At 37.7% G+C, this 25236-nt stretch overlaps 1 protein-coding gene across 3 annotated transcripts in view; it reads left to right on the plus strand.

Annotated features, from left to right (window-relative positions):
* Positions 1-25236, plus strand: part of INO80 (INO80 complex ATPase subunit) — a 135726-nt gene that overhangs the window by 54651 nt on the left and 55839 nt on the right. For all 3 annotated transcript variants that reach the window (XM_042942375.1, XM_042942374.1, XM_042942376.1), the window contains 10 exons: positions 5580-5639; positions 6064-6206; positions 7980-8064; positions 9131-9248; positions 10178-10263; positions 13476-13643; positions 13862-13995; positions 15251-15318; positions 16015-16108; positions 17229-17400. In XM_042942375.1, coding sequence (XP_042798309.1) covers positions 5580-5639; positions 6064-6206; positions 7980-8064; positions 9131-9248; positions 10178-10263; positions 13476-13643; positions 13862-13995; positions 15251-15318; positions 16015-16108; positions 17229-17400 — 1128 coding nt within the window. The remainder of the gene's footprint in view (positions 1-5579; positions 5640-6063; positions 6207-7979; positions 8065-9130; positions 9249-10177; positions 10264-13475; positions 13644-13861; positions 13996-15250; positions 15319-16014; positions 16109-17228; positions 17401-25236) is intronic.

The raw sequence follows: 25236 nt of genomic DNA on the forward strand, positions 1-25236 counted from the left end.
TTGAGCTTACTTTTGAATAAGCCTTTGGGCCTATTTTAGTTGCCACTGTTTTTTTTTTTTTGTCTCATTTTTTAAAAATTGTGATAAAAAGCACATATATGGGTGCACCTGGCTCAATCACTTGCTAAACATCCAACTGGATCTCAGGGTCATGAGTTTGAGCCCCATGTTGGTTGTAAAGTGTGCTGTTTTTTGTTTTTTGTTTCTTTTAATGTTTATTTTTGAGAGAGAGAGCCATAGCGCAAGCAGAGGAGGGTCAGAGAGAGAGAGTCACAGAATCTGAAGCAGGCTCCAGACTAAGCTGTCAGCAGAGTCCAATGTGGGGCTTAAACTCACGAACTGTGAGATCATGACCTGAGCTGTAGTCAGACGCTTAACCGACTGAGCCACCCAGGCGTTCCGTGAATAAAGTATACTTAAAAAAAAAACCAAAAACCACACATACATAAAATGTGCCCCTGTAAAGTATACAGTTTAGTAGTAATAAGTACATTTATGGTGTGTGGTGCAATGATGGATGCTGTCTGATTGCAGAATTTTTTCATCATCCCAAACAGAAACCTCTTCCCCATTAAGCAGTCACTCCCTATTCCCCTTTCCTTCCAACCACTGGCTACCGCAAATTCACTTTCTGTCTCTGTATTTGCTTATTCTGGATATTTCATGTAACTGGAATCATATAGTAGGTGGTTTTAGTTTTGTTTTGTTTTTTAAATCTGGCTTCTTTTCACTTAGCATAATATTTTCAAAGTTCATCCATGTTATAGCACATGTCAGCATGTCATTCCTTTTTATGACTGAATAGTATTTAATTATCTAGACAAACTATATTTTGTTTATCCATTCATCTCTCAGTGGATGTTTGGATTGTGTCCACCTTTGGCTGTTGTTAATAATACTGTTAGGAACATTCATCTACAGGTTGTTATTTGAACACCTGTCCTGTTTTCAGTTCTTTTGGTATATATCTAGGAGTGGAATTGCTAACGCATTCTGTATTTTATTGAGAAATCTGGTACGTGTTATTTTGTTGTTTTTGTTCAGCTTACGAGCTAAAAATAGCTTTTCTGTTTTTAAACTGTTGATTTAAAAAGAATATTTCATAACAAATGGGATATGAAATTTAAACACATATAGTTGTTATTTGCTTACAGAAAAGGTTTGACGGTCTCTTTTATATTGATTCATTGCTTCAATTTCCATTGCTCCTTTAGGTTGTCCAGAAATGTGTCCACCTCCCTGCAGAACATAGTTAAATGTAGACTGTACTCAAGTTTATAGTTAGTTTACATTCAAAAGATACTTAGGCGTATGATGATAGCATCTGAATATTTATTTTATGTGACAGGTATCTGAGCAACACTTGTTTTAAGATTCTAGTATGACCATAGGCTTCCTCTTTTTCCCCATGAAATATGATTTATGTTTTTTCTATAATGTACCATTTTCATTCCTGAAAGTGGCTATTTTGTGTGTTTCTATTTCATTCATCTCTGCTTTTTTTAAAAATTACTTTTGTCTGCTTTTTTGTGAACGTTTTTCTTTTTCTAACATCTTAAGTGGAGCTTAGATGCTTGATTTTTAGCTTTTTCCAGTAAGTGTCCTTAAGGGTATTAATATCTTCTTGTGCATGACTGTAGCTATCCAAAGTTTTGATGTGTCACATTTTCATTAATCTTTAATTCAATATAATTTCTAGCTTATGTTGCAAGTTTTGTTTGATTCATGGCTTAATTAAAAGTAGTTCCTGGGGTGCCTGGGCGGCTGAGTTGGTTAAGCATCCGACTCAGGTCATGATCTCGTGGTTTGTGAGTTCGAGTTGTGCGTCAGGATGTATGCTGACAGCTCAGAGCTTGGAGCATGCTTCAGATTCTGTCTCCCTCTCTATCTGCCCCTGCCCCTTCTTGCACTCCGTCTCTATCTTTCTCAAAAGTAAAAATTAAAACAAAAATTTTTTTTTAAGTGTGGTTCTTAATTTCCAAACAGAGGAATCTTTTTGTTACTAGATATCTTTTTGTTACTAATTTACAGTTTAAACCCACTGTGATAAGAAATTAGGCTTTGTGTGATTTTGATCCATTGAAATCTTTTGAACTTTCCTTTCCCACCATATGGTCAGTGTTTATAATAATGTCCTATATCTGTTTGAAAATAAGTATTGTGCAGTTGTTGAGTGCAGCGTTCTGTGTGTGTTGGTTAGGTTAGGTTTTTTAAGTTCTTCTGTATCTTTACTGATTTTTTGGTCTGCCTCTTCAATTACTGACTGAAAGAAGTATGTTAAAATTTGCCACAATTAAGGATTTTTTTCATTTCTGTTCTATTTTGCTTCTTTACTTTGAGACTGTGAGTTGTATACAAGTTTACAGTTACTTTGTCTTACTGGTGAATTGAACCTTTTATTATTATGAAATCCCTCTTGTTAAGACTTTTTGCCTTAAATCTGCTCTTTCTGGTATTAAATAGATCAGCTTTCTTCTGGTTTGTATATGGTATCGCTTTCTCATTTAACCATTCTGTTTCCATTTAAGGTTTTTTTCCTGCCTTTATTTGGAGCATTTATGCTTTTTTTTTTTTTTTTTAACGTTTATTTATTTTTTTGAGACCGAGAGAGACAGAGCATGAACAGGGGAGGGTCAGAGAGAGGGAGACACAGAATCTGAAACAGGCTCCAGGCTCTGAGCGGTCAGCACAGAGCCCGACGCGGGGCTCGAACCCACAAACTGTGAGATCATGACCGGAGCCGAAGTCGGACGCTTAACCAACCGAGCCACCCAGGCGCCCCGGAGCATTTATGCTTTTAATGTAGTTACTGACACATGGAGTTTAAATCTTCCTTACTGTTTTCTTTCTTCTTCTACAACTTTCCTTTTTCTTCTTTCTTGTGTCCTTTGGATTGATTATATTTTACTACTCTTCTCATTCCTTTTTGGAATTAGTAATTTCTTTTTGGAATATACTAATTATATATTCATTTTATTTTTTAGTAGATACCCAGGAATCAAGGAATATGTATCCTTGATTTAAAAAAAATTTTTTTTTTAACATTTATTTATTGCTGAGAGAGACAGAGCATGAGCAGGGGAGGTGCAGAGAAGGAGGGAGACACAGAAGCAGGCTCCAGGCTCTGAGCTGTCAGCACAGAGCCCGACATGGGGCTTCAACCCACGAACTGGGAGATAATGACCTGAGCCCAAGTTGGATGCTTAACCAACTGAGCCACCCAGGTGCCCCGATTTTTTAAAAAGTAGTATAAATTAATACTGTTACTGCTTTCCAGATAGTAAAAGGGCTTTAGTATACTTTAACTACATTCCCCTTCTCTAGACTTATGTGCTATTGTAAATATTTTATCTTTCAAACCCCACCAAGCATTTTATTATCATCTATACATTTTAAATTTATTTAGATTTATTTATATTACTCACGTATTCAGTGTTTTCATTGATCTTCATTTCTTCCTGTATATTTTTACTTCGTTGTGGCTGAAAGTTTTCAAAACAACAATAAACATCAAGCTACAGGTCCAAGAAGCACTTTGAAAGGAAATTATACCTAGAGATACAACAGAAAAAGTGAATTTCCCATTCTTTTCTTTCTCCATGCTTTCGTCTAAATATTTCCTTCTGACCTATATCATCTATTTCACTGATTCTCTCTTAGATGCATCTAATCTGTTATTAAACCCATAATTGAATTCTTAGTGTTAGTTACTGTATTTTCCAGTTGGGGAAATTCTCTTTGGTATTTATAATTTTTAATACACCCCTGAAATTCTCTAGCTTATCTTTTAATTCCAGGAACAAATTAGCATCTTTTTAAAAAGTGTTCTTTTGATATTTCATTGTCAGGATCTCCTCTGTGTTTATTTCTTGTACGTGTTTCTCATACTGGTTTTCAGTCATATTGTCTAATCTTTCTATATACCTGGGTATATTTTGTACATTTTGTTTGTTTATGTTTTTACTGTATACCAGACATTATATAGGAATGATTGTAGAGGTCATTGTGGGCTCTGTTTTCTTCTTCCAGATTGTGGATTTATAGGTGTTTGGGGTTGGGCATTTTGTGTTTGTTTTGTTTGTTTTGCCACTAGTAATTGGGGGGGGTGCACTAACAATCCAAAAGTCCCCCCTTAAGCTAGTCAGGAATTGAGATGATTCATAGCTGGGATTCAGTACTTGTTAAGGCAAGTCTATATTTAATTGACTTTTACTACCCATGGGTATGTATCCTGTGATTCTTATCTTAAGACCAGGGAGGTGGGTGGTTATCAGAATCCTTCTTCCTTAAACTACAGTTTTTGTTCTGTAGGCACTGTATCTCTTAAAACAATATTCTGTTTAATTTCTTAGCTTCACAACTGGAACTTTTGGAAATGATCAGCACCTTTTGGAAGGACATGTACCACGTGTTAGGCTTTCCTCTCTGGACTTTGTTTCCTGGATCTTGACTCCATAATTCTCCACTGCCTCAGTAGCTTTCTCATGCCTTCAAACCAATGTTTTGTATGTGTGTTTTAATTCAGTCTGTAGGAAGAGGGCTAGTGGCAGTGACAGAAGAGGAACTCCTGTATTCATTCTTTAGGTTCTTTTTATTTTTATTTATTATTATTATTATTTCAATATATGAAATTTATTGTCAAATTGGTTTCCATACAACACCCAATGCTCATCCCAAAAGGTGCCCACCTCAATACCCATCACCCACCCTTCCCTCCCTCCCACCCCCTATCAACCCTTAGTTTGTTCTCAGTTTTTAAGAGTCTCTTATGCTTTGGCTCTCTCCCACTCTAACCTCTTTTTTTTTTTTTTTTTTCCTTCCCCTCCGCCATGGGTTTCTGTTAAAGTTTCTCAGGATCCACATAAGAGTGAAAACATATGGTATCTGTCTTCTCTGTATGGCTTATTTCACTTAGCATAACACTCTCCAGTTCCATCCACGTTGCTACAAAGGGCCAGATTTCATTCTTTCTCATTGCCACGTAGTACTCCATTGTGTATATAAACCACAATTTTTTTATCCATTCATCAGTTGATGGACATGTAGGCTCTTTCCATAATTTGGCTATTGTTGAGAGTGCTGCTATAAACATTGGGGTACAAGTGCCCCTATGCCTCAGTACTCCTGTATCCCTTGGGTAAATTCCTAGCAGTGCTACTGCTGGGTCATAGGGTAGGTCTATTTTTAATTTTTTGAGGAACCTCCACACTGTTTTCCAGAGTGGCTGCACCAATTTGCATTCCCACCAACAGTGCAAGAGGGTTCCCGTTTCTCCACATCCTCTCCAGCATCTATAGTCTCCTGATTTGTTCATTTTGGCCACTCTGACTGGTGTGAGGTGATATCTGCTTTAGGTTCTTTTTAAATCATCTGGGAGCACCCGGCTGGCTCATTCAGAAGAATATAAGACTCTTGATCTTAGTGTCGTGAGTTTGAGCTCAACATTTGGTGTAGAGAAAACTTAATAAACTTTAAAAAGTAAAAATAAAAAAAAAATAAAAACATTCTGAATTAACATTTGTGCCGATACTTTTAAGATTATAAGTAGGAAATAATCTGTATAATGGTCCTTTTTCCAGGTGCTACCATACTGGGGAAATCCTCATGATAGAAAAGTTATCAGGAGGTTCTGGAGTCAGGTAACTTTCAGCTTATTATATATATACATACATGCGCCCGTATATACATACATATGCAATCGTTTCTGCAATTGATCTGAAGAATTTCCTGTGTGTAAAATCTTACATATATTTCTAGGCACTAAGCCAGTGTACTTTTTTATCTTCTACAACACTTTTCCCATTATATAGACCATTAGCTGGACTTGCAGTCTAGGATTAAGTAAGAACTCTTTAGTAAGCTGAAGACTAATTTTAACATGATCTGTAATTAAGGTGAGTACTTAAAAAAGTTATGGTTTCATTTACTGCACATCTACCATGTAGGAGAAGCACGTCTTTAGGACTGTTTTGAACTTTTTAATCTTAAAAATTAGTGTCCATTTCTCATTATCTTATGAATTATTAGGTATCTATTTTCATTCTTCCCTTCTTATATTTACAGAAGACCCTCTACACTCAGGATGCCCCCTTCCATGTGGTAATTACTAGCTACCAGCTGGTGGTGCAGGATGTAAAGTATTTCCAGCGGGTCAAGTGGCAGTACATGGTATTGGATGAGGCTCAAGCACTCAAGAGTAGTTCCAGGTAACATGATTAATAGAAACCAAATTCTATAGACTGAGGCCGTACAAATGTGGTACAAATATGTGGTAGAGACATATGATATATACACACGAACAGATGAATAAAGGACGGAGAGGTTTCAGAACATGGCATGATATGGTCTCTGCATAAGCCATGTATCTGACCAGAAGGCATTTTTCATGGGATGCAAATATTAATGTTTAGAATACAACGATTTCTCTTCTATTTCTCTATTTAATAATTACTATATCTTAAGTCTTTGTTCTTAAGGAACTTTTTTTTTTTTAACGTTTATTTATTTTTGAGACACAGAGAGACAAAGCATGAATGGGGGAGGGTCAGAGAGAGGGAGACACAGAATCTGAAACAGGCTCCAGGTTCTGAGCTGTCAGCACAGAGCCCGACGTGGGGCTCGAACTCACGGACCGCGAGATCATGACCTGAGCCGAAGTCGGCCGCTTAACCGACTGAGCCACCCAGGCGCCCCCGGAACTTTTTTTTTAAGTTTATTAATTTATTTTGAGAGAGAAGGAAAGCATGAGTTAGGGAGGGGCAGAGAGAGAATAAGAGAGAAAGAATCCCAAGCAGGCTTTGCACTATCAGCACAGAGCCCATTGAGAGGCTCAAACCCATGAACGGTGAGATCATTACCTGAGCTGAAGTTGGACACTTAACTGACTGAGCCACCCAGGTGCCTCTTCAAAGGAACTTTTTTTGGGAGAAGTCTTGTCTGCCCTTTGATTCAGGGATTATTTTAGACAGGAGGTCTTAGTAGGAAGTAGAATATTTTACTTTGTAGACTGTAGGTTCTGTATGTTTTATGCAGGTTGTCCTAGTCCCTGGATGGTTATTAGAGCCACAAGAATCTTTTTCTTGGAAGTTACGTGTTTAAAACATTGTAGGGGTACCTGGGTTTCTCAGTTTGTAGGGGTACCTGGGTTTCTCATCAGGTCATAATCTTACAGCTCGTGAGTTCGAGCCCTGCGTTGGGCTCTGTGCTGACAGCTCACAGCCTGGAGCCTGCTTCAGATTCTGTGTCTCTCTCTCTCTGCCCCTCCCCTGCTTCCCCCCCCCCCCCCCAAAATAAACATTAAAAATTTTATTTAAATAATAAAAAAAAATACTCTAATACCTTCAATGTCAAAAACTGAATAGTAAGTCAGTGCTTGACTTTAAAGCGGTATTACATGTTGCATTTCATGCATTCGTACTAACTCTTGGTGAGCCCATAAGGCTTTCTTAGAAATCCATGTTAACTGACAGGATGGTACTTTCCATTCTCTCATGGGCATTACTTCATATTATACTCTTTTGAAGTAGGATGTGCTTACAGCCAGGAGTGGTAGACTCATTTTGCATTTTCTTCTCACACCTTTCCTCCTTCTCCATTGATCTCTCTAAACTGACACTGTAAGTGCACAGATTAATAATTATAAAGCTTTTTACTATAGATGAGTACCTTATAAGTAAATGGCTTGTGTCAGCAAACTGACCAAAGATAGTAGAGCACTTTGTCAAGCCAGAAAGGATCCTACCCTGCCTATTTGAGGGCTATTTTTCCTAAACCCTAATACCATGTTTTCAGTATTCAGGAGTTATTTCCTGTCCTCAGTTTTGTTGAATAATATTGTATAGTATTGTCTAAGGTTGAGTGCTTGATTATTCTGGATGTTCACTAATTTTTTGGAAAGCATTTTTAGAAATACAGGGTCTCTGTAGGGTGAAGAAAGATTTACCGCTCACTTGGAATTTGTAATTCACTTTATTGGACAGTGTTCGTTGGAAGATCCTCTTGCAGTTCCAGTGTCGGAATCGGCTTTTGCTAACTGGGACCCCAATTCAGAACACCATGGCAGAGGTAGGCATTAGTAGAAGCTTCAGTTTTATTTCTGCAATAAACAGAATGGTTCTAAGCACAGAATAGAATTCTTTTCCATGCCCACCTGGAGTGTTACTGCTCTGTACAAATTATAATCCCCACATAAAAGGAAGAATTTGTTGCTTGCCCTAAGTGGGGTTTTTTTGGCATCATTCCTATTTTCTAATTCTCTGGCAGAGGCAGATAATTTATTCTTCTGTAATTATGGAATAAATAATGAACATATTAGGAATGTAGCCCATCTAATGTAGAGATGTTTTTATGATAGAATATTTGAAAAGCTAATATTCTTTGGCACTGAGAGGCACTAAAATTCCTTATTTAGAAAAGGTATATTGATTATATAGTACAGGGGTTAGAAAACTTTTTGTAAAGAGCCAGATAGTAAATATTTTAAACTTTACAGGCCATATAGTTGCTGTTGCAGCTACTTAACCTTGCCATTATAATGTGAAAACAGCCATGGATGATACAGAAATGAATAGGTATGGCTATGTCCCATTAAAACTATTTATAAAAATAGTTGGCAGGAAAAAAATGTGGTTGGCACAGCCTTGGAACCATAGGCCATTATTTACTGACCCCTGATTAAGAGTTATTTTAAGCAAGTTATGCTACCTCAGATTGTGTTCAGTTGTGAAGTAGATTTTTTAAATACATGAGACTATTTAAAACTTTCCCACTACAAGATCTGAGCAGTACTTGCACTTTTAGACTTTTAGTGTGAAATTAATTGAAAAATCTCATTTTGCTATAGCATCCTATAGAATTAGGGTTGATTGATGAGGCATGTGCATACATATGCCTTCTTTCTTGCCCACTGACTCACACTTAACACCTGCGCCTAGACACACACACACACACACACACACACACACACACACACCCTGCAGATTTCACTCTGTCCAACACACACACACACACACACACACACACACACACACACACACACACCCCTGCAGATTTCACTCTGTCCAAACCCTCATTACATCTTCACCGTCATTTTGTTGTCCTACAGTTAATTTCACTTTTCGTTTGTTTCCAGCTCTGGGCCCTGCTACATTTCATTATGCCAACATTATTTGATTCACATGAGGAATTTAATGAGTGGTTTTCCAAGGACATTGAGAGCCACGCGGAAAACAAATCTGCCATTGATGAGAGTGAGTGCTTTTATGAACTTTCTTTCTATCAGTGTAGGCAACCACATAATTGAATGTTTTTTTCTATGCAAAGAATTTTTCTTTCAGTATTCATAGAAGAATCTGGGGAAAAGTTTTTTCTCTTATAAGTTAATTATGTGCTTTGTTCATGTTTAAAAGAGCCAAAAGGACTTATACAGGTGAGGCTGCTGTCCTATTGACTATTTAATCAAGGTAGAACAGGCAGAGTTCATAAAATACCACATTTTGGCTTACAGAATCCTCAGTTTCCATATAGATTCTGAAAAATTCATATCGGAATTATATTCTTTATGAAATGGGGTAAGGCTTTTATCCTGTAATAAAAACAGAGGCGTCATTTTTGTTATTTTCTATGTTAGGATTTGTTTCTACTGTTAACATTTTAAACCTTATCTATCGATACTTTTAACCTTGTCGAATAATACCTTTTAAGAGAGTTATGAGGTGTTTATTACATAGATATGAACTGAAATCTACCAAGTATAGAGAAGTCCTAAAGTAATCTCTTACACTACTACTTGATAATTTGCTGACATGCTTTGAAAAAGTCATTTTGGGGAAACACTAGGAGTCCCAGATAGCTTCCATTTGACCTATACAAGAACTCTGTTACTGATGAAATGATCCTAAAACACTCTAAAGGTGAATTCTAGTAAAAATAAAGTATTCCTTGTTGGTCTGAGTAAATGGTAGAAAAATGCATTTGCCCCAATGACTATAGGCAGATGCTGTGAAAATTCAGACTCCTAGGTTTCCCACTTAGGGAAAAGATTAAGTCTCAGTCTCCTTTCAGAGTTTCTTTAAGCTAAAAGGTGTAGGAACAGTTTAGTGAGATATGATTGCGGTATTTCTTTTGTTTCTGTTAAATCCATATAATGTATTTGTCTGGTGACCTCCTGCCATTTCAGATCAGCTCTCTCGCTTACACATGATCTTGAAGCCATTTATGCTGAGGAGAATCAAGAAAGATGTGGAAAATGAATTGTCTGACAAGGTAAGAAAAGAAGACTTCATTAGTTTAAGCTTTGACAGGCAACCACCTTAGAGTTCCGGACCAAAAAAAAAAAATTCCTTGGTAAATGTTTAGTTGAAGGTAATTAATTTGATTAAGAGAAAACCTTTACACTTGAATGGATCAAGGAATACTTAAAATGAGTCCCACAGCCAAAGCAGGTAATAACTTTTTCTTCTTTTTGTTTCATCTTTTATCGTGGTGAATTTGAAGCATTACAAAAGTAGAAAAAATAGTATAATGAACCTCTGTAACCACCATACAGCTTCAACAATGATCAACTCATTGCCATTCCCACCTATCTAGATTATTCTGAAACAAGTCCCCCATTTCTTTTATTTCGTTTCAAATATTTTCATATGTGTGTCCAAAAAATTAGTCTTTTTAAAAAACATAACCGTATATTATCACCTTTGCTGAAAAAGATAATTATTCCATTATAGTATCACATATCCAGTCATTCCTCAGATATCCCCATTTGTCTTTGTGTATGTGTTTCTCTCCCTCCTTCTCCCTCCAACATCTGCTCCCTGCCTCCCACTTTCTCTGGTAAAGAATTAAAGATTTTTGGAATAAGAATCCAAGCAAGGCCCACGCATAGCATTTGGGTGATAGGTGTCTTAAGTAACTTTTAATCCCTCCCTACTTTTTTCCTTTATTGAACTAACTGAGTAACTTATCCTGTAGAATTTTCCACATACAGGATTTTGCTAATTGCATCATTGTGTTGTTGTCTAACATGTTCTGTGGTCTCCTGTATTTCTGCAACCTGAGAGATTTAGAAGTTTCATGTGCTTCAGGTTGTAACATTTTTTCTCATACTAAGCTAACAGTTTTGATTTACTGGGGCACCTGGCTGGCTTACGGTTTAGTCAGTGGAGCATGCGACTCTTGATCTTGCGGTTGTGAGTTTGAGCCCCACGTTGGGTGTAGAGATTACTTAAAAAATTAAATATTAAATTAAAAAAACCCTTATTTTGGTTTATATCTTTTTTTGAATCCTTACCAGACTTCTGGTGTGTGTGTGTGTGTGTGTGTGTGTGTGTGTGTGTGTTTAATCTCCTGTGAATTCTTCCCATATTCTCCTTTGTTTTCTTCTCCCAGTTTCCAGTCCATCAGAGTTTTTCCCCATCTTTTATAGATTCCACCTATTCTCATAATTCTACTCTTTATCTACAAGGCATCTTCCAAGGTTCTTGATAACATCAGGTGATTCTCTGTCATTGCCAGAAGTTTGGATTATTTTGAAATTAGTAATGCTCTTTGGAAGATTTTGTGGGGGGTGTACACCTTTATTATTATTATTATTTTAAGTTTATTTACTTATTTTGCGAGAGTGCAAGCAAGGGAGAGAAAGAGAATCCTAAGCAGGCTTTTCACCGTTAGTGCAGAGCCCAGTGTGTGGCTTGAACTCACGAACCGTGAGATTATGACCTGAGCTGAAATCAAGAATCGGACGCTTAAGCAGCTGAGCCACCCAGGTGCCTGGGGATGTACACTTTTAAAGACAAGTGTATCTCTGTACCTTTGTTTTATTTATTTTTAATAATTCTTGATGTTTGTTTTGTGAAACTGGCTGATTTTAACTAAATAGCAGTGTTGCACAGGTATACCTTATGGAAGGAAAATACTTTTTAAAACAGTGAATCCTTTTATGTATCAGAAAAGGCCTAAAAAACTTATAGCAGTGTCATAGTTTCTGTTATTTGGTGGTGAGTGGGGAGGTGATCAGAAGATGTAGTATGGTTCTTAACCACTGTGAATAGTGTTTTTCTCAAAATTTCTTAAATATCAGTATTGTTTCTAATCTGTTTTTAGATATTATATTCTTTTATTAAACTCTTAGTGCCTGCTAGCCACTGGTACATAAAGATGTAGTCTCCAGGTTCCATTCAGATTTCCAGGGGAGATGAATACATAACTAAGTAATATTATGTCTTAAGAGGAACAATGATTGTCTATGTGAAGTATAATGGGAACACAGATAAGGGAGTAGTTCTGTTAGGGAAAGTTAGAGAAGGCATCAGAATACAGATGACATGTGAGCTAGGTCTGAAATAATGAATTGTCATTTACTAGGAAAATATGGTGAGAAGGAGGGTGCTAGGCCACAGGAGCAATGTGAACAGAGGTAGAACAACATTCAAATATGCAGCATGTTTAGCAGACATTATTCAGAGCAGTGTTGCTAAGGTACATAGGAAGACATGGTGATGAGACTGGGACAGGAGGGTTAAGAGTATGGGAGACCTTCTCTGCCTAGTGGCCACTGGAGAATTTTTAATATTTTCATATAGGCAGTAATGTACATTGAAGGATATCCAGCAGTTGGAATTACCTTACAAGATTCGTATGGAAAGTTTCTTAGAACCAGTAAAGACTGTAGGCAGGAAGATTAGATATGATGAGATAATGCAGTAAGACATTGGGAATGGTCAGATTGGGGGATTTGAGGTTAATTTCCTGTTGGAGTTGAGGGACTTTGGAAATGACAGAACATGAGCATGAGAGAGAGAAAAATCAGAGCTGATTAAAGTTTCTTTTTGGGCAGCTAAGTGAATGATAATGCTGCTAATCAGTTTAATAAATTATGGTAAAGATTTTTTTTCCTGCCCCCTCTGAGTGGTACTATTATAGTAGGTAGTTGAAAATGTGGGGCTGAAGGGGCGCCTGGGTGGCTCAGTCGGTTAAGTGTCCGACTTCGGCTCAGGTCATGACCTCGCGGTTTGTGAGTTCAAGCCCCGCGTCAGGCTCTGTGCTGACCGCTCAGAACCTGGAGCCTGTTTCAGATTCTGTGTCTCCCTCTCTCTCTGACCCTCCCCCGTTCATGCTCTGTCTGTCTCTGTCTCAAAAATAAACATTAAAGAAAATTAAAAAAAAAAAAAGAAAATATGGGGCTGGGGATGTTTGGAAATATGTTTTTGCAAGTCACTGCAGTGGTCAGAGTTGGTGCTATTTGGAAATGGAAGAGATTGCCCAGGGACAACATGTAGAGTGAGTGACAGGGAAAAGCGTCAAAGAAAGAATATTTTTCTGGATAATTAGCCACATGACAGGCTCATAGATACTGAGTTTATAGAGGTATGTATATTATCTTTTCAGCCATAATCTGGCTTGTATGTGTTTTCAACTTTATGCTGATACTGAATTTTCTTACAGTTTTTCAATATATATATGTCCTTATTGATTTTCAGATTGAGATTCTAATGTATTGCCAACTAACCAGCCGACAAAAGCTGCTATATCAGGCACTCAAGAACAAAATTTCCATTGAAGACTTATTGCAGTCTTCTATGGGCTCTACCCAGCAAGCACAGACCACCACCAGCAGCCTCATGAATCTGGTCATGCAGTTTAGGAAGGTAAGATTTTAGGTCAGCTGCCTTGGAGTTGTCTTCATTAACTCATTTCAAGAAAAAGGCTCTAACTTTGATGCCAAATAAACAAAGCCTGTTAAAAAGAGATGAAATGAGAAAGCATATATTCATAAAGGTAAACATTCAGGCTTTGGGATTCCCCATGATTCCTAGAGTGATGTGTGTTCATGACAGTGGTGTCTTATCACTTCCCTTCCTCTTAGGTGTGTAATCACCCAGAGTTATTTGAACGACAAGAAACTTGGTCTCCATTTCATATTTCCCTAAAGCCATACCAGATTTCAAAGTTTATCTACCGTCATGGACAGATCAGGGTTTTCAACCATTCACGAGACAGGTGAGCAAAAATACTAATATTAAGGGTGCTTAAGGGTGTTTTTGTAAGTTGGGGTTTTGTGGCTTAGTGCTTTTGGGGTTTTACTGGAGAGCGTTTGAGTTCCCCAACAATGAGGTATTTAAGCAAAGGGTGGACAGCTATTTATTGATGGATACTATGATAGTAATCTGTACAATATCAAGGGTTTAACTGGTTGACCTAACATCTCTAGATGCTTCCAGATGCCTTTCTGAATGTGGAACGTGTGTGTGTGTGTGTGTGTGTGTGAATATGTACTTGAACCAAGAGAGGTCACCAAAGTTCTCTGCCTCAGTACTGAGATTATTTTGTGTGTTTTATTTTACACTTGGTGTGGGAGAACTGATTGGATTTCAGATTAATCTAATTTACCTTCCTCCCAGAATCAACAATGACAAATTTGGTAAAGGTGAAGTGGTTGTTAATATAATATGCCAGTTCTATTCAGAAAATACTTGCATGGGTCAGTTCCACACCTGTGAGTGAGAGTAGCCTTAGCTTCTGGATTTTCTAACAAGCTCCCCCCAATGGATGCTTAAGCATACCCACATTTAAGAAGCATGGTTTTAGAAAGTTCATTCTGTAGAAGAACAATATAAGCAGCATTATCAAAATAATTATCAACAGTATTTAGTCTAATGAAACTGAAGTTGAGGCACATTTCTTGGGTTTAATTTTTTTTTAATGTTTGTTTATTTTTGAGAGAGTGTGAGTGAGGAGGGTCAGAAGGGAGGGAGACAGAGGATCTGAAATGGGCTCTGCGCTGACAGCAGCTATTCCAATGCAGGGCTCGAATTCACAAACTCCCAAACCACAAGGTCATGACCTGAGGCGAAGTTGGACGCTTAACTGACTGAATCACCCAGGCACCCCATCTTGGGTTTAGAATTCTTTGTGTTAACTCCAGGCTTTTTATTCAACTAGATAGGTGGGGAGAAACGGGAAACATACCAGAGCTGTAGCACTGTTTTGTGTAGTATGTGGTAACTTACAGCTTTGAATTGTGATTCCCTGAAATAAAATGAGACGACTTTGAACTTGTATTATCTTTTTATATGAATATTAATTACTTAGTACTTTCTGACATTTATGCCATGATTTCTGTCTGGTAATATGGCAACAAGCCTCTTAAAAGTAGAAGCAGTTTCAAATCTAAAAGATTCTCTTTAGTTTTGAACCTCTAGTTAACTTCCCAGTATTTATATTGAGTTTGGATTCATTTTATTTTACTTCACAGGTGGTTAAGGGTTCTTCTTTCTCCATTTGCACCAGACTATATCCAACAGTCTCTCTTTCACAGAAAAGGTGGGTATTTTGATATTTGGGCCGGAAAATATACCAGGGATTTGCCAGAATGCTCTTTGTTTTGCTGAGTGACTGATTTGCATCTAGTAATGGTTTTGCCTGCTTGCTGGGTCTGTATTTATGAAGTCTTGATAAACTTTAAGTAAATTAGTTGTCTTCATCTGTAGATGCTATGATTTGTGGCTACAACAGGAAGCAATAAAAAATTACTACATTGACCTGCCACCTTTATTTTTTACCTGCCTCTTAAAGAGTTTCTTAAACCCTTGAAACTTGACAGAGACAATGCAGGACTATCATTAATGTGACTTAGTTCCTTCCTGCTTAGTCTAAGGGAAAGGAGCAGCTCAGCTTTGAGCATTATCTAGAGTATTAAGGCAAAGGTTCAGAATCTTCAGCTCTGTACTTATCTTTCTCCTGCCATGATAAAAAGAGAAAAGCAATTAGACAAGCTACCAAAAAGCCCAAAGGTAGCCAGTGAGCCAGCTCCATTCTGCCCCATTGTATGCCATATCTCATAGGTCTGCCTCTCCCACTTGTGATTGTAATACAAAAATATGATGCTGTGACTTACATCGTAGTGGCTGAGACAAAACCTTTGGATATCTTTTCGTTCTTAAATAAAAACTCAGCAGTTCAGTAGGCTTTAGTTGACTTGCTCGCTGTTGGGTTTAACTTTGTCCTTTGATATTCCAGGTGTTAATGAAGAAAGCTGTTTCTCCTTCCTTCGCTTTATTGATGTATCGCCAGCAGAAATGGCAAACCTTATGCTTCAGGGACTTTTGGCCAGGTGAGAAGTTTGCTTAATTTGATGACAGAGCAGTTGGGGATAAATAGGGAGAGAGGTTGGACTGTGAAATTAAACACTTAATATTATATCATCTTAACGAGCCTTTTTTTTTCTTGTTAAGGGTAAAAATTGTTATAAGGGAGTTCTGATTTTCTTTGGTCATTTAATAATTGCATGATACTTCATAATATACCTTAAATAAAAATTATTTAGGCTTCCCCCTCCCCCAAATGCTACCAGAAGGTCTTTAAGTCGTCTTAATTTCTAGTTAGTTTAGTATGTTGTATTTGCTTCCACAGGGCAAATAATGGCCATTGAGTCCTTTAGTTAGTAGTGATTGCAGCATAGCCTACCTTAAGTCTTCTGGGAATTTAGTTCTATGTTTTTTTCCTCTGGGATAATGGCTTTCACTTAATGTTATTATTTTGTATTTACATAATAAATAGTGACCTTGTTAGAAAAGGCTATTTCCCTGATATGAGGATGTTTTTATAATAGAATTTTTGTGATAAAGTTAAATATTCTTTAATTTTTTTTTTTTTTCAACGTTTTTTATTTATTTTTGGGACAGAGAGAGACAGCATGAACGGGGGAGGGGCAGAGAGAGAGGGAGACACAGAATCGGAAACAGGCTCCAGGCTCCGAGCCATCAGCCCAGAGCCTGACACGGGGCTTGAACTCACGGACCGCGAGATCGTGACCTGGCTGAAGTCGGACGCTTAACCGACTGCGCCACCCAGGCGCCCCCTTTTTTTTTAATTTTTTTTTTTCAACGTTTTTTATTTATTTTTGGGACAGAGAGAGACAGAGCATGAACGGGGGAGGGGCAGAGAGAGAGGGAGACACAGAATCGGAAACAGGGAAAGTTAAATATTCTTTAAACGAGGAGCTTTACGGAGGATTTTAGTTTTCATAGTAGCAAACCAAGTCATGCCAAAGATAGAATTTATGGAAGAAAAGTACGAAACAGCTTTATCTGAAAGAAGGAAAGAACTGTTTGTAAATGTTCAAGATTTACAAAAGAGACATGTGAATGAAAGACAAGGTTCCTCGCTGCTATGAACTACCCTCAAACCTCCATGGAGCACTGAATAAGCATGTCTGCTGTGGTTTGTTTCAGATGGTTAGCTCTTTTCCTGTCTCTGAAAGCCTCCTACAGGCTCCATCAGCTGCGCTCCTGGAGAGAGCCAGAAGGGGAAAGCCAGCAGAGATATCTGAGAAACAAAGATTTCCTTCTTGGGGTTAATTTTCCACTCTCCTTTCCCAACCTTTGCAGCTGCCCTTTGTTAAAGGTAAGCAATTATTTCACCATCACTTATCCATGTTAGTACTCCCCTTTCCTTTGCATCACTAAAAGTAATAATAAAGTAAGTGAGGGCCTGATGAACGCAACATTTCCAGAGGAAGCAGTGTACTGAGTTATAATTTAATATATTGATGGTGTGTGTGTGTGTGTGTGTGTGTGTGTGTGTGTGTATGTATCATATGTCTATGCGTATGTGTATATTTAATGTGTATTTTGTGTATAATTTTATTATAAAGCGCACAGATATTAAATATACAACTCTTTAAATTTATTCATGTGTATACAGTTGTGTAACTGCTAGATTATACCTAGATTAAGGTATAGAACATTTCCAGCACCCAGAAGTCTGCCTCAGACATCTTCCCATTTGATACCTCTGGTTCAGAACAAACCAACTATTCTTTCATCATAGGTTATTTTTACCTGTGTTCTTGACCTTAATGTAAATGGAATTACCCAGTATATGCACTTTTATGTCTAGCTGCTTTCCTTAATATTGTGTGATTCATCCATGTTGCATTATAGCATTTCTTTTTAGTACCATGAAGCATTCTATTGTCTGAATAGACCACAATTTATTAACCTGTACTACTGTTGGTGGATATTTAGGTTGCTTCCATTTTGGGGCTATTGTAAATAAAAGTGCAATGCATATTCTTGTACATGTCTTTTGATAAATGTAAGCACTCATTTCTTTGGGGTTTATATCCAGGAATGAGATTGCTATATCATCAGGTATATGTAGGTTTAGATTTAGTAGCTACTGCCAAACAGCAAAATGGTTTTAGAAATTTTTCAAAATGGTTTTAGGAATTTATACTGCCACAAGCAATGTGAGAAGTGTGCTGCTGTTCATCATCCTTGTCTGTACCTGATATTGTCAGTCCATTTTGTTCAATTTGCAGTGTGACCTTGTTGTGATTTTAAGTTCCATTTCCATGAAAAATAATGATGTTGAATACCTTTTCATATAATTGTTTTGGCCATTGTAGAATAGGTAAGGGAGAAAGTGACAGAACATAAGGGTATACATGTAGGTCCATATCATAAGGGACACCATCAGTTACTGCAAGGATTTGGATTTTATTTTGAATGAAATGGGTAACACTGGAGAATTTTGAGAAGAGATTTATATATTTATATGTTACAGTCCTTCAACAGAATTAAAAGTTTAGAAGGCAGGGCATTATCCTTGTGTCCTCTAGAAAATTTAATGGGTCATTAGTCTTATAGTTAATTGCTATTGAATGCCCGATATTCTTTGGTTGAATGTGGTATTTGCCCCCTGTACACTGAAGAACCCATATGATCTCTGTTTCCCCAATTGGTTTCTCAAGTATTGCTCCATGTGCTTTTTTGGACTCTGGAGATAAGACTGGTAATGTAAAACAGACAGTAGAATTAGATTCCGGTCCTATTGGAATAATGTAGTCAGTGGTGGCAGGGTGACTTCTATTAGTGAGATACTGTCTGATAAAGAGTTGCTTAACTTCCTATTGACTGATTTCACCTACGTTTGGTAGTTTTTTATTACTCTAGTTATAAATAGTTGCTAGTTTTATTTTTGGTACAGAAAGCACCATTTTCTTAAGAGTTTATTATGTATTCTTACATAGATACTTGCATCTTACTTAACACTCACATATGCCTTCCCATATGTGTATTCAAACACACCGTAGTGTGTTCAGTGGATGTGTTCAGTGAGGTCCTTGTATCAATTAATTTCCTGAGGGGCACCTAGGTCAGTTAAGCATTGAACTCTTGATTTTTGTTCAGGTCATGATCTCACGGTTTGTGAGTTCAAGCTCTGTGTCAGGCTCTGTGCTAAAAGTGTGGAGCCTGCACACGTGCTTTCTCTCTCAAAATAAATAAAAACAAAATGTATATTCTGAGAAATTCAGATGTGGGCAGTATGCCTTATGGGAAATTGGTAGTGAAATCTGTAAGTTTATCTAATTGAAGTTAGATTTGCTTTCATTTCCTCTTTAATTTCATGTTGTAAATGGATATTTGCTGCCATAGTGGCTTACTATGTATACTAACTTGCTGAACCCCAGTAGGTTGCAGGTAGCTGAAAGCTAATTCTTTATGTGTAGAAACACCGTTCTGCTTTCGGTCTCATCATCCTTATCTCCAACACGTATATATTGATATATCAACCAGGCAGTGTGTTTTGCCAGAGTTTGTTGATCTATTCTAAGAAATTGCTGCTTTCAACTAAGCAGAATTATCTTTACGTGGTATCTAGCCTTAAAGGTTAACATAACTTCTGAATTAAGAATTATTTTGTTGAGACTCCATATGTAACAATTAATAAAAATATAATAAAGCTCATTGTATCTGTGGCCTTTGAAGTGTGACCACAACTCAGTATTTTTTCTTAATATTTTATATCACCACCTGATAAGCATATAGATATACAAAATATTACATACACATACATAACTCTTTGTAAGGGTATTCACAAAACAATACTTAGCCTTCATGTACAATGTACTGATTTTTTTCTCGTTTTTTTTTTTTTAACGTTAGTTAAACCTACTAAAAAAATGACATCATGACTCTCACTGCTCACAGTTTGAAAACTACAGCATTACACGGCTCCATAATATTAGAATAGCCAGAGGACTAAGTAAAGAGAGTCACCATGTAGAAGATTCTGGATCGTTCTTTTTAATAGTAAGAAAAGAAAGAAACTAACATTTGGAGCTTATGAAGAGTCTCACTTTCTGAATATGGAAGAGAAGACCAGATGTTGCTCAGAAAGCAGTATGCACATTTCACTGTGTAGTTACCCTGACCTTTAGTTAGCAGTCAAGGTCCATCTCTTGGTATATTCTGGTACGTACCTGTTATATCCCTGGTATTCAAAGATTATATAAATAAAGATAAGTAATTTTTTTTAAGCTTTTAAAATTAAAAATTTTTTAATGTTTATTTTTGAGAGAGAGAGAGGGAGACAGGATCCCAGGCAGGCTCCACACTGTTAGCACAGAGCCCATTGTGGGGCTCGATCCCACGAACCATGAGATCATGACCTGAGCTGAAATCAATGGTCAGATGCTTAACTGACTGAGCCACCTAGGCGCCCCAAAGATAAGTAATTTTGAAGGAACCCAGCTGATTCAAACTTGAACAAAGTAGTTCATTATGGGAACTATCCCCCAAGAATGACTTTGTTAGAATGTGTCTATTACTACTACTTTCCTGTTTCTCACACTGGCTTCTGTGAACAAATTTTTTTTTTATTCAAGAAGGATTTATCTAGAGAACATTGGTTTTGTCTGTTTTGCAAAGCAGAGTAGAGAAGGAAATTTAGGACGCCTAATCTTTTATTTTTATTTAATTTTTTTTTTTAATTTTTTTTTTTAACGTTTATTTATTTTTGAGACAGAGCATGAACAGGGGAGGGGCAGAGAGAGAGGGAGACACAGAATCTGAAGCAGGCTCCAGGCTCTGAGCTGTCAGCACAGAGCCCGACACGGGGCTCGAACTCACGGACCGTGAGATCATGACCTGAGCCGAAGTCGGACGCTTAACCGACCGAGCCACCCAGGCGCCCCAATTTTGTGTTTATTTTTGAGGGGGGGGGGGAGGGGGAGAGGGAGACCGAAAGAGAGAGAGTGTGAGTTGGGGAGGGGCAGAGAGAAAGGGAGACACAGAATCTGAAGCAGGCTCCAGGCTCTGAGCTGTCAGCGCAGAGTGCACCACGGAGATCAGACTCATGATTTTTGAGATCATGACCCCAGCTGAAGTCAGATGCTCAACCTACTGAGCCTCCCAGGGACCCTGGATGCCTAATCCTTTAGAACAGATGTCCAAAATTCATAAGTTAAGAATATAAAAGTTAAAACTTAAGATGCATAATATTTTAGCATACATACACACACCTACATACACTTTGAGGGGCGCATGGATGGCTTAGTTAAGCGTCTGACTCTTGATTTTTAGCTCAGGTCATGGTGTCACGGTTCATGGGATTGAGTCCTGCGTTTGGCTCTGCAATGACACCATGGCACCTGCTTAGGATCCCCCTCCCCTCCCCCCCCCCCCCCCCCCCCCCCCCCCCCCCCCCGGTCTCTGCCTCTCCCTCGCTCATGCACATGCTATCTCTCTCTCAAAATAAATAAACTTTAGGGAAAAAAAAATACTTTGAAATTGCATAGTCTACTCTGATCCTGGCAGTTTTCCATTAAAAAAAAAAAAAAAAAAGATTGACAAAAATGAGTCTCTTTTCAAAAGATAGCTCATCAAATATTGGATAACAGCATTGAGGTTTAAATGTAATGATTGTCTATTGTGCTGATGTTTGAATTTATCAATTGATTTTTAAATACAAGGTCTTGGGCTCTTTTGTGTGGGATAAATACATCATGTGTGCTTTGTGCCTTTCATTCATGATATGACTTGTTTGCTGTTCTTGAGGTTTAAAAAAATACGTCTGGCACGATGGATATAATTTACAAATCTTGTGGAAGATGACTTTATTTAAATAGGGATCTTACTATGGAATCTCAGAATTTTTTATTTTCACATAAAATCGACTTATAGCTGTGTTTACTATTTTCAGTAAATGTCCTAATAGTATAACGTGAGAGGTATTTGCTATAATTCAGATGGTGAATTACAAACTTAGGAAGGGCAAGAAAAGTTTTGAAAGATTAGAAAAAGACTGACATAAATATGGAGTCCATCTTTAAAACTCTGAGTGGGAGGAAGAAAATTTGGGAGTGACACACAGTACCCTAACAAAGTTATTAGGGAAGTTAAATTTTTTTTCTAACAAAATTAATGACTCTTGAACTCAACGATTCTAAGAAAAGCTAACTTGATTCTGAAAAGAGCATTTGCTTTGCTTTAGTAGATAACAAGCCAAATGGATTAGAGAGACAGAAGTAATAGGTGTTGTATGTATATTAAACTTTTTATGTCTTCTTTTTTGTTGCCTTGGCTGTCCTTCTAGAGATATTAACATGCATATGGGGAAGCGCATAAATCTTAAGTGTACATACAGCTGGATTACTTCACAAAATACTATTGGAACTCTACTCCAGAAGTCCCTTGTGCCTACTTCCTTCCATTCACTCTTCCTCTCCACTGCCTTGACCTCCCCACAAGAGTCACTGTAGGGAAATATTTGGTTGTTATAACTCCTTTTGTGAATATTACTGTATGCAACTTTTAGTGAAAATTCATATGTGTTTTGTGGGATATATATCTAGTAGTCCAATTGCTAAATCATGGAGTATGCATATGGCCATCTTTTTTCTTTTTTTATTTAAAAAAAAAAATTTTTTTTTAACGTTTCTTTATTTTTGAGACAGAGAGAGACAGAGCATGAACGGGGGAGGGTCAGAGAGAGGGAGACACAGAATCCGAAATAGGCTCCAGGCTCTGAGCTGTCAGCACAGAGCCCGACGCGGGGCTCGAACTCACGGACCCGTCCACGAGATCATGACCTGAGCCGAAGTCGGACGCTTAACCGACTGAGCCACCCAGGGGCCCCGCATATGGTCATCTTTAATAGATAATGTCGAACAATTTTCTAAAACAATTGCACCAATGTTTTCATTCTCATTAACATTAAATGAGAGTTTCTAGTTGCTCCACATCCTTGCCAAAATGTATTAGTTATTGTTTGTTCATTTTAGCCCTTCTTTGTGGTGGTATCTCATTGTGGCTTTAAATTACATTTTTCTTATGAATAATGATGTTGAATATTTTTTCTACTGCTTATTGGCCATTTGGATAACCTCATTTATGAAATTCTTATTCAAGACCTTGCTTATTTTTCTATTAGGGTATCTGTATTTTCTTAGTGACTTGTAGTTCTTTACGTATTGCAGATTTCTTCTCCCCTGCAGCTAACTTTTGCAAACTCAACAGTGTCTTTTGTTAAATAGTTAGCATTTTTGTGTCGTGTTGAAGAAATCTTTGCCTATACAAAGGTCATGAAGATAATCCTGTATGTTTTTCTTCAAAAGTTTTTTTGATGTACCTTTCACATTCAAATCTACAAGGAATTTTGGTAGTTTTTTAGTCTGGTAAAGGTTATCTTTTTTTTTTTTTTTTTTTACATATAGATATCCATATTCATTTGACCCAACTCTATTTTTTGAAAAGACCATCCTTACTGCACTCAGCATCGTTTTTGCCAAATCAGTGGCTGTATCTATATGGGTCATTGTTCCATTAGTCCATTTGTCTATCCTTGAACCAGTACCACTCTTTTTTTTTTAATTTATTTACTTTTGAGAGAAACAGAGACAGCTTGAGCAGGGGAGGGGCAGAAAGAGAAAGAGAGAGAAAGAATCCCAAGCAGGCTCTGTGCTGTCAGCACAGAGTCTGATGCAGGACTTGAACTCACAAAACCATGAGATCATGACCTGAGCCAAAATCAAGAGTCAGACGCTTAACGGACTGAACCACCCAGGTGCCCCAAACCAGTACTGCTCTTTCTTAACCTATAGCTTCATAATAAGTCTTAAGAACTGGTAGCACAGATCCTCTAGCTTCGTTTTTCTTCAGTATTGGCTTTGGCTGATCTTGGCTCTTTGCATTTTTATGTAAATGTTATCTTTTTATTATTATTTGTTTACATTGTTATGTAAATTTTAGAATTAGCTCATAAACCTTATTTTTTTGTTTAATGTTTATTTTGAGAGAGAGAGAGAGAGAGAGAGAACATGAGCGGTGGAGGGGCAGAGTGAGAGGGACAGAGAGAATTCCAAGCAGGCTTTGTGCTGTCAGCTCAGGGCCGTCGTGACCACAAGATCACAGCCTGAGCTGAAATCAAGTCGGTTGCTCAACCGACTGAGCCACCCAGGTGCCCCTAGAATCAGCTCATAAATCTTATTTTAAACTCTTTAGCATTGTAGATAACACAGGCCACTGTTCTCCAAATGATTTTTGATTATGTCCCCCTGTTAATTAAACAGACAACGCATTTTGCCAATACCTATATATTATTTTATTTAAAATGTTATACATGTACTAACATGTTACTGTTATTTACATTGTGAATTTTACATTTGAAGTTTTTTTGGAGACTATTTGTACAGTAAAAGAAGCCTAATTGAGTAAGGAATGGTGATGGAGGGGAAGACCCAGTATTTCCTTGAGGAAATACTCCCTTTTCTTCACAAACCCTTCTCTCTTTCTCTTCATGCTATTTTTTTTTTAATTTTTTTTTTAACGTTTATTTATTTTTGAGACAGAGAGAGACAGAGCATGAACGGGGGAGGGGCAGAGAGAGGGGGAGACACAGAATCGGAAGCAGGCTCCAGGCTCTGAGCCATCAGCCCAGAGCCCGATGCGGGGCTCGAACTCAAGGGCCGCGAGATCGTGACCTGAACTGAAGTCGGACGCTTAACCGACTGAGCCACCCAGGCGCCCTTCTTCATGCTATTTTTAATTGTAGGATACCACGAGCCAATTGGATTGAGTGAAAAGTGTGCATTGATTTGTGTCAGAAGAACTTACTGATTGAATGAATCTCTAGTGGTAGAATGTGATCTTGGCTTAATGGTTAATGCTCCTTTTTTTCTGCTGATTCAGGCTACCTTCAGAGTAGCCTCCTCTCAGTGTTAGTCTCCACCCGCAGAGATCGCATGTAATCAGTGTTGTTTACCATCCTGTTTGCAATATCTGCTGTGAGCAAGGTGTGTTAACAGGTTAAAACCTGTTTTCGGGTTTGAAAAATTATTCAGGCATGTAGTAAAAACACACACAAACTTAAGGACTTTAAAAACACAAATGAGGGGCGCCTGGGTGGCTCAGTCGGTTGAGCGTCCGACTTCAGCTCAGGTCACGATCTCGTGGT

This window comes from Panthera leo, chromosome B3 (genome assembly GCF_018350215.1).
Source record: "Panthera leo isolate Ple1 chromosome B3, P.leo_Ple1_pat1.1, whole genome shotgun sequence".
NCBI lineage: Eukaryota > Metazoa > Chordata > Mammalia > Carnivora > Felidae > Panthera > Panthera leo.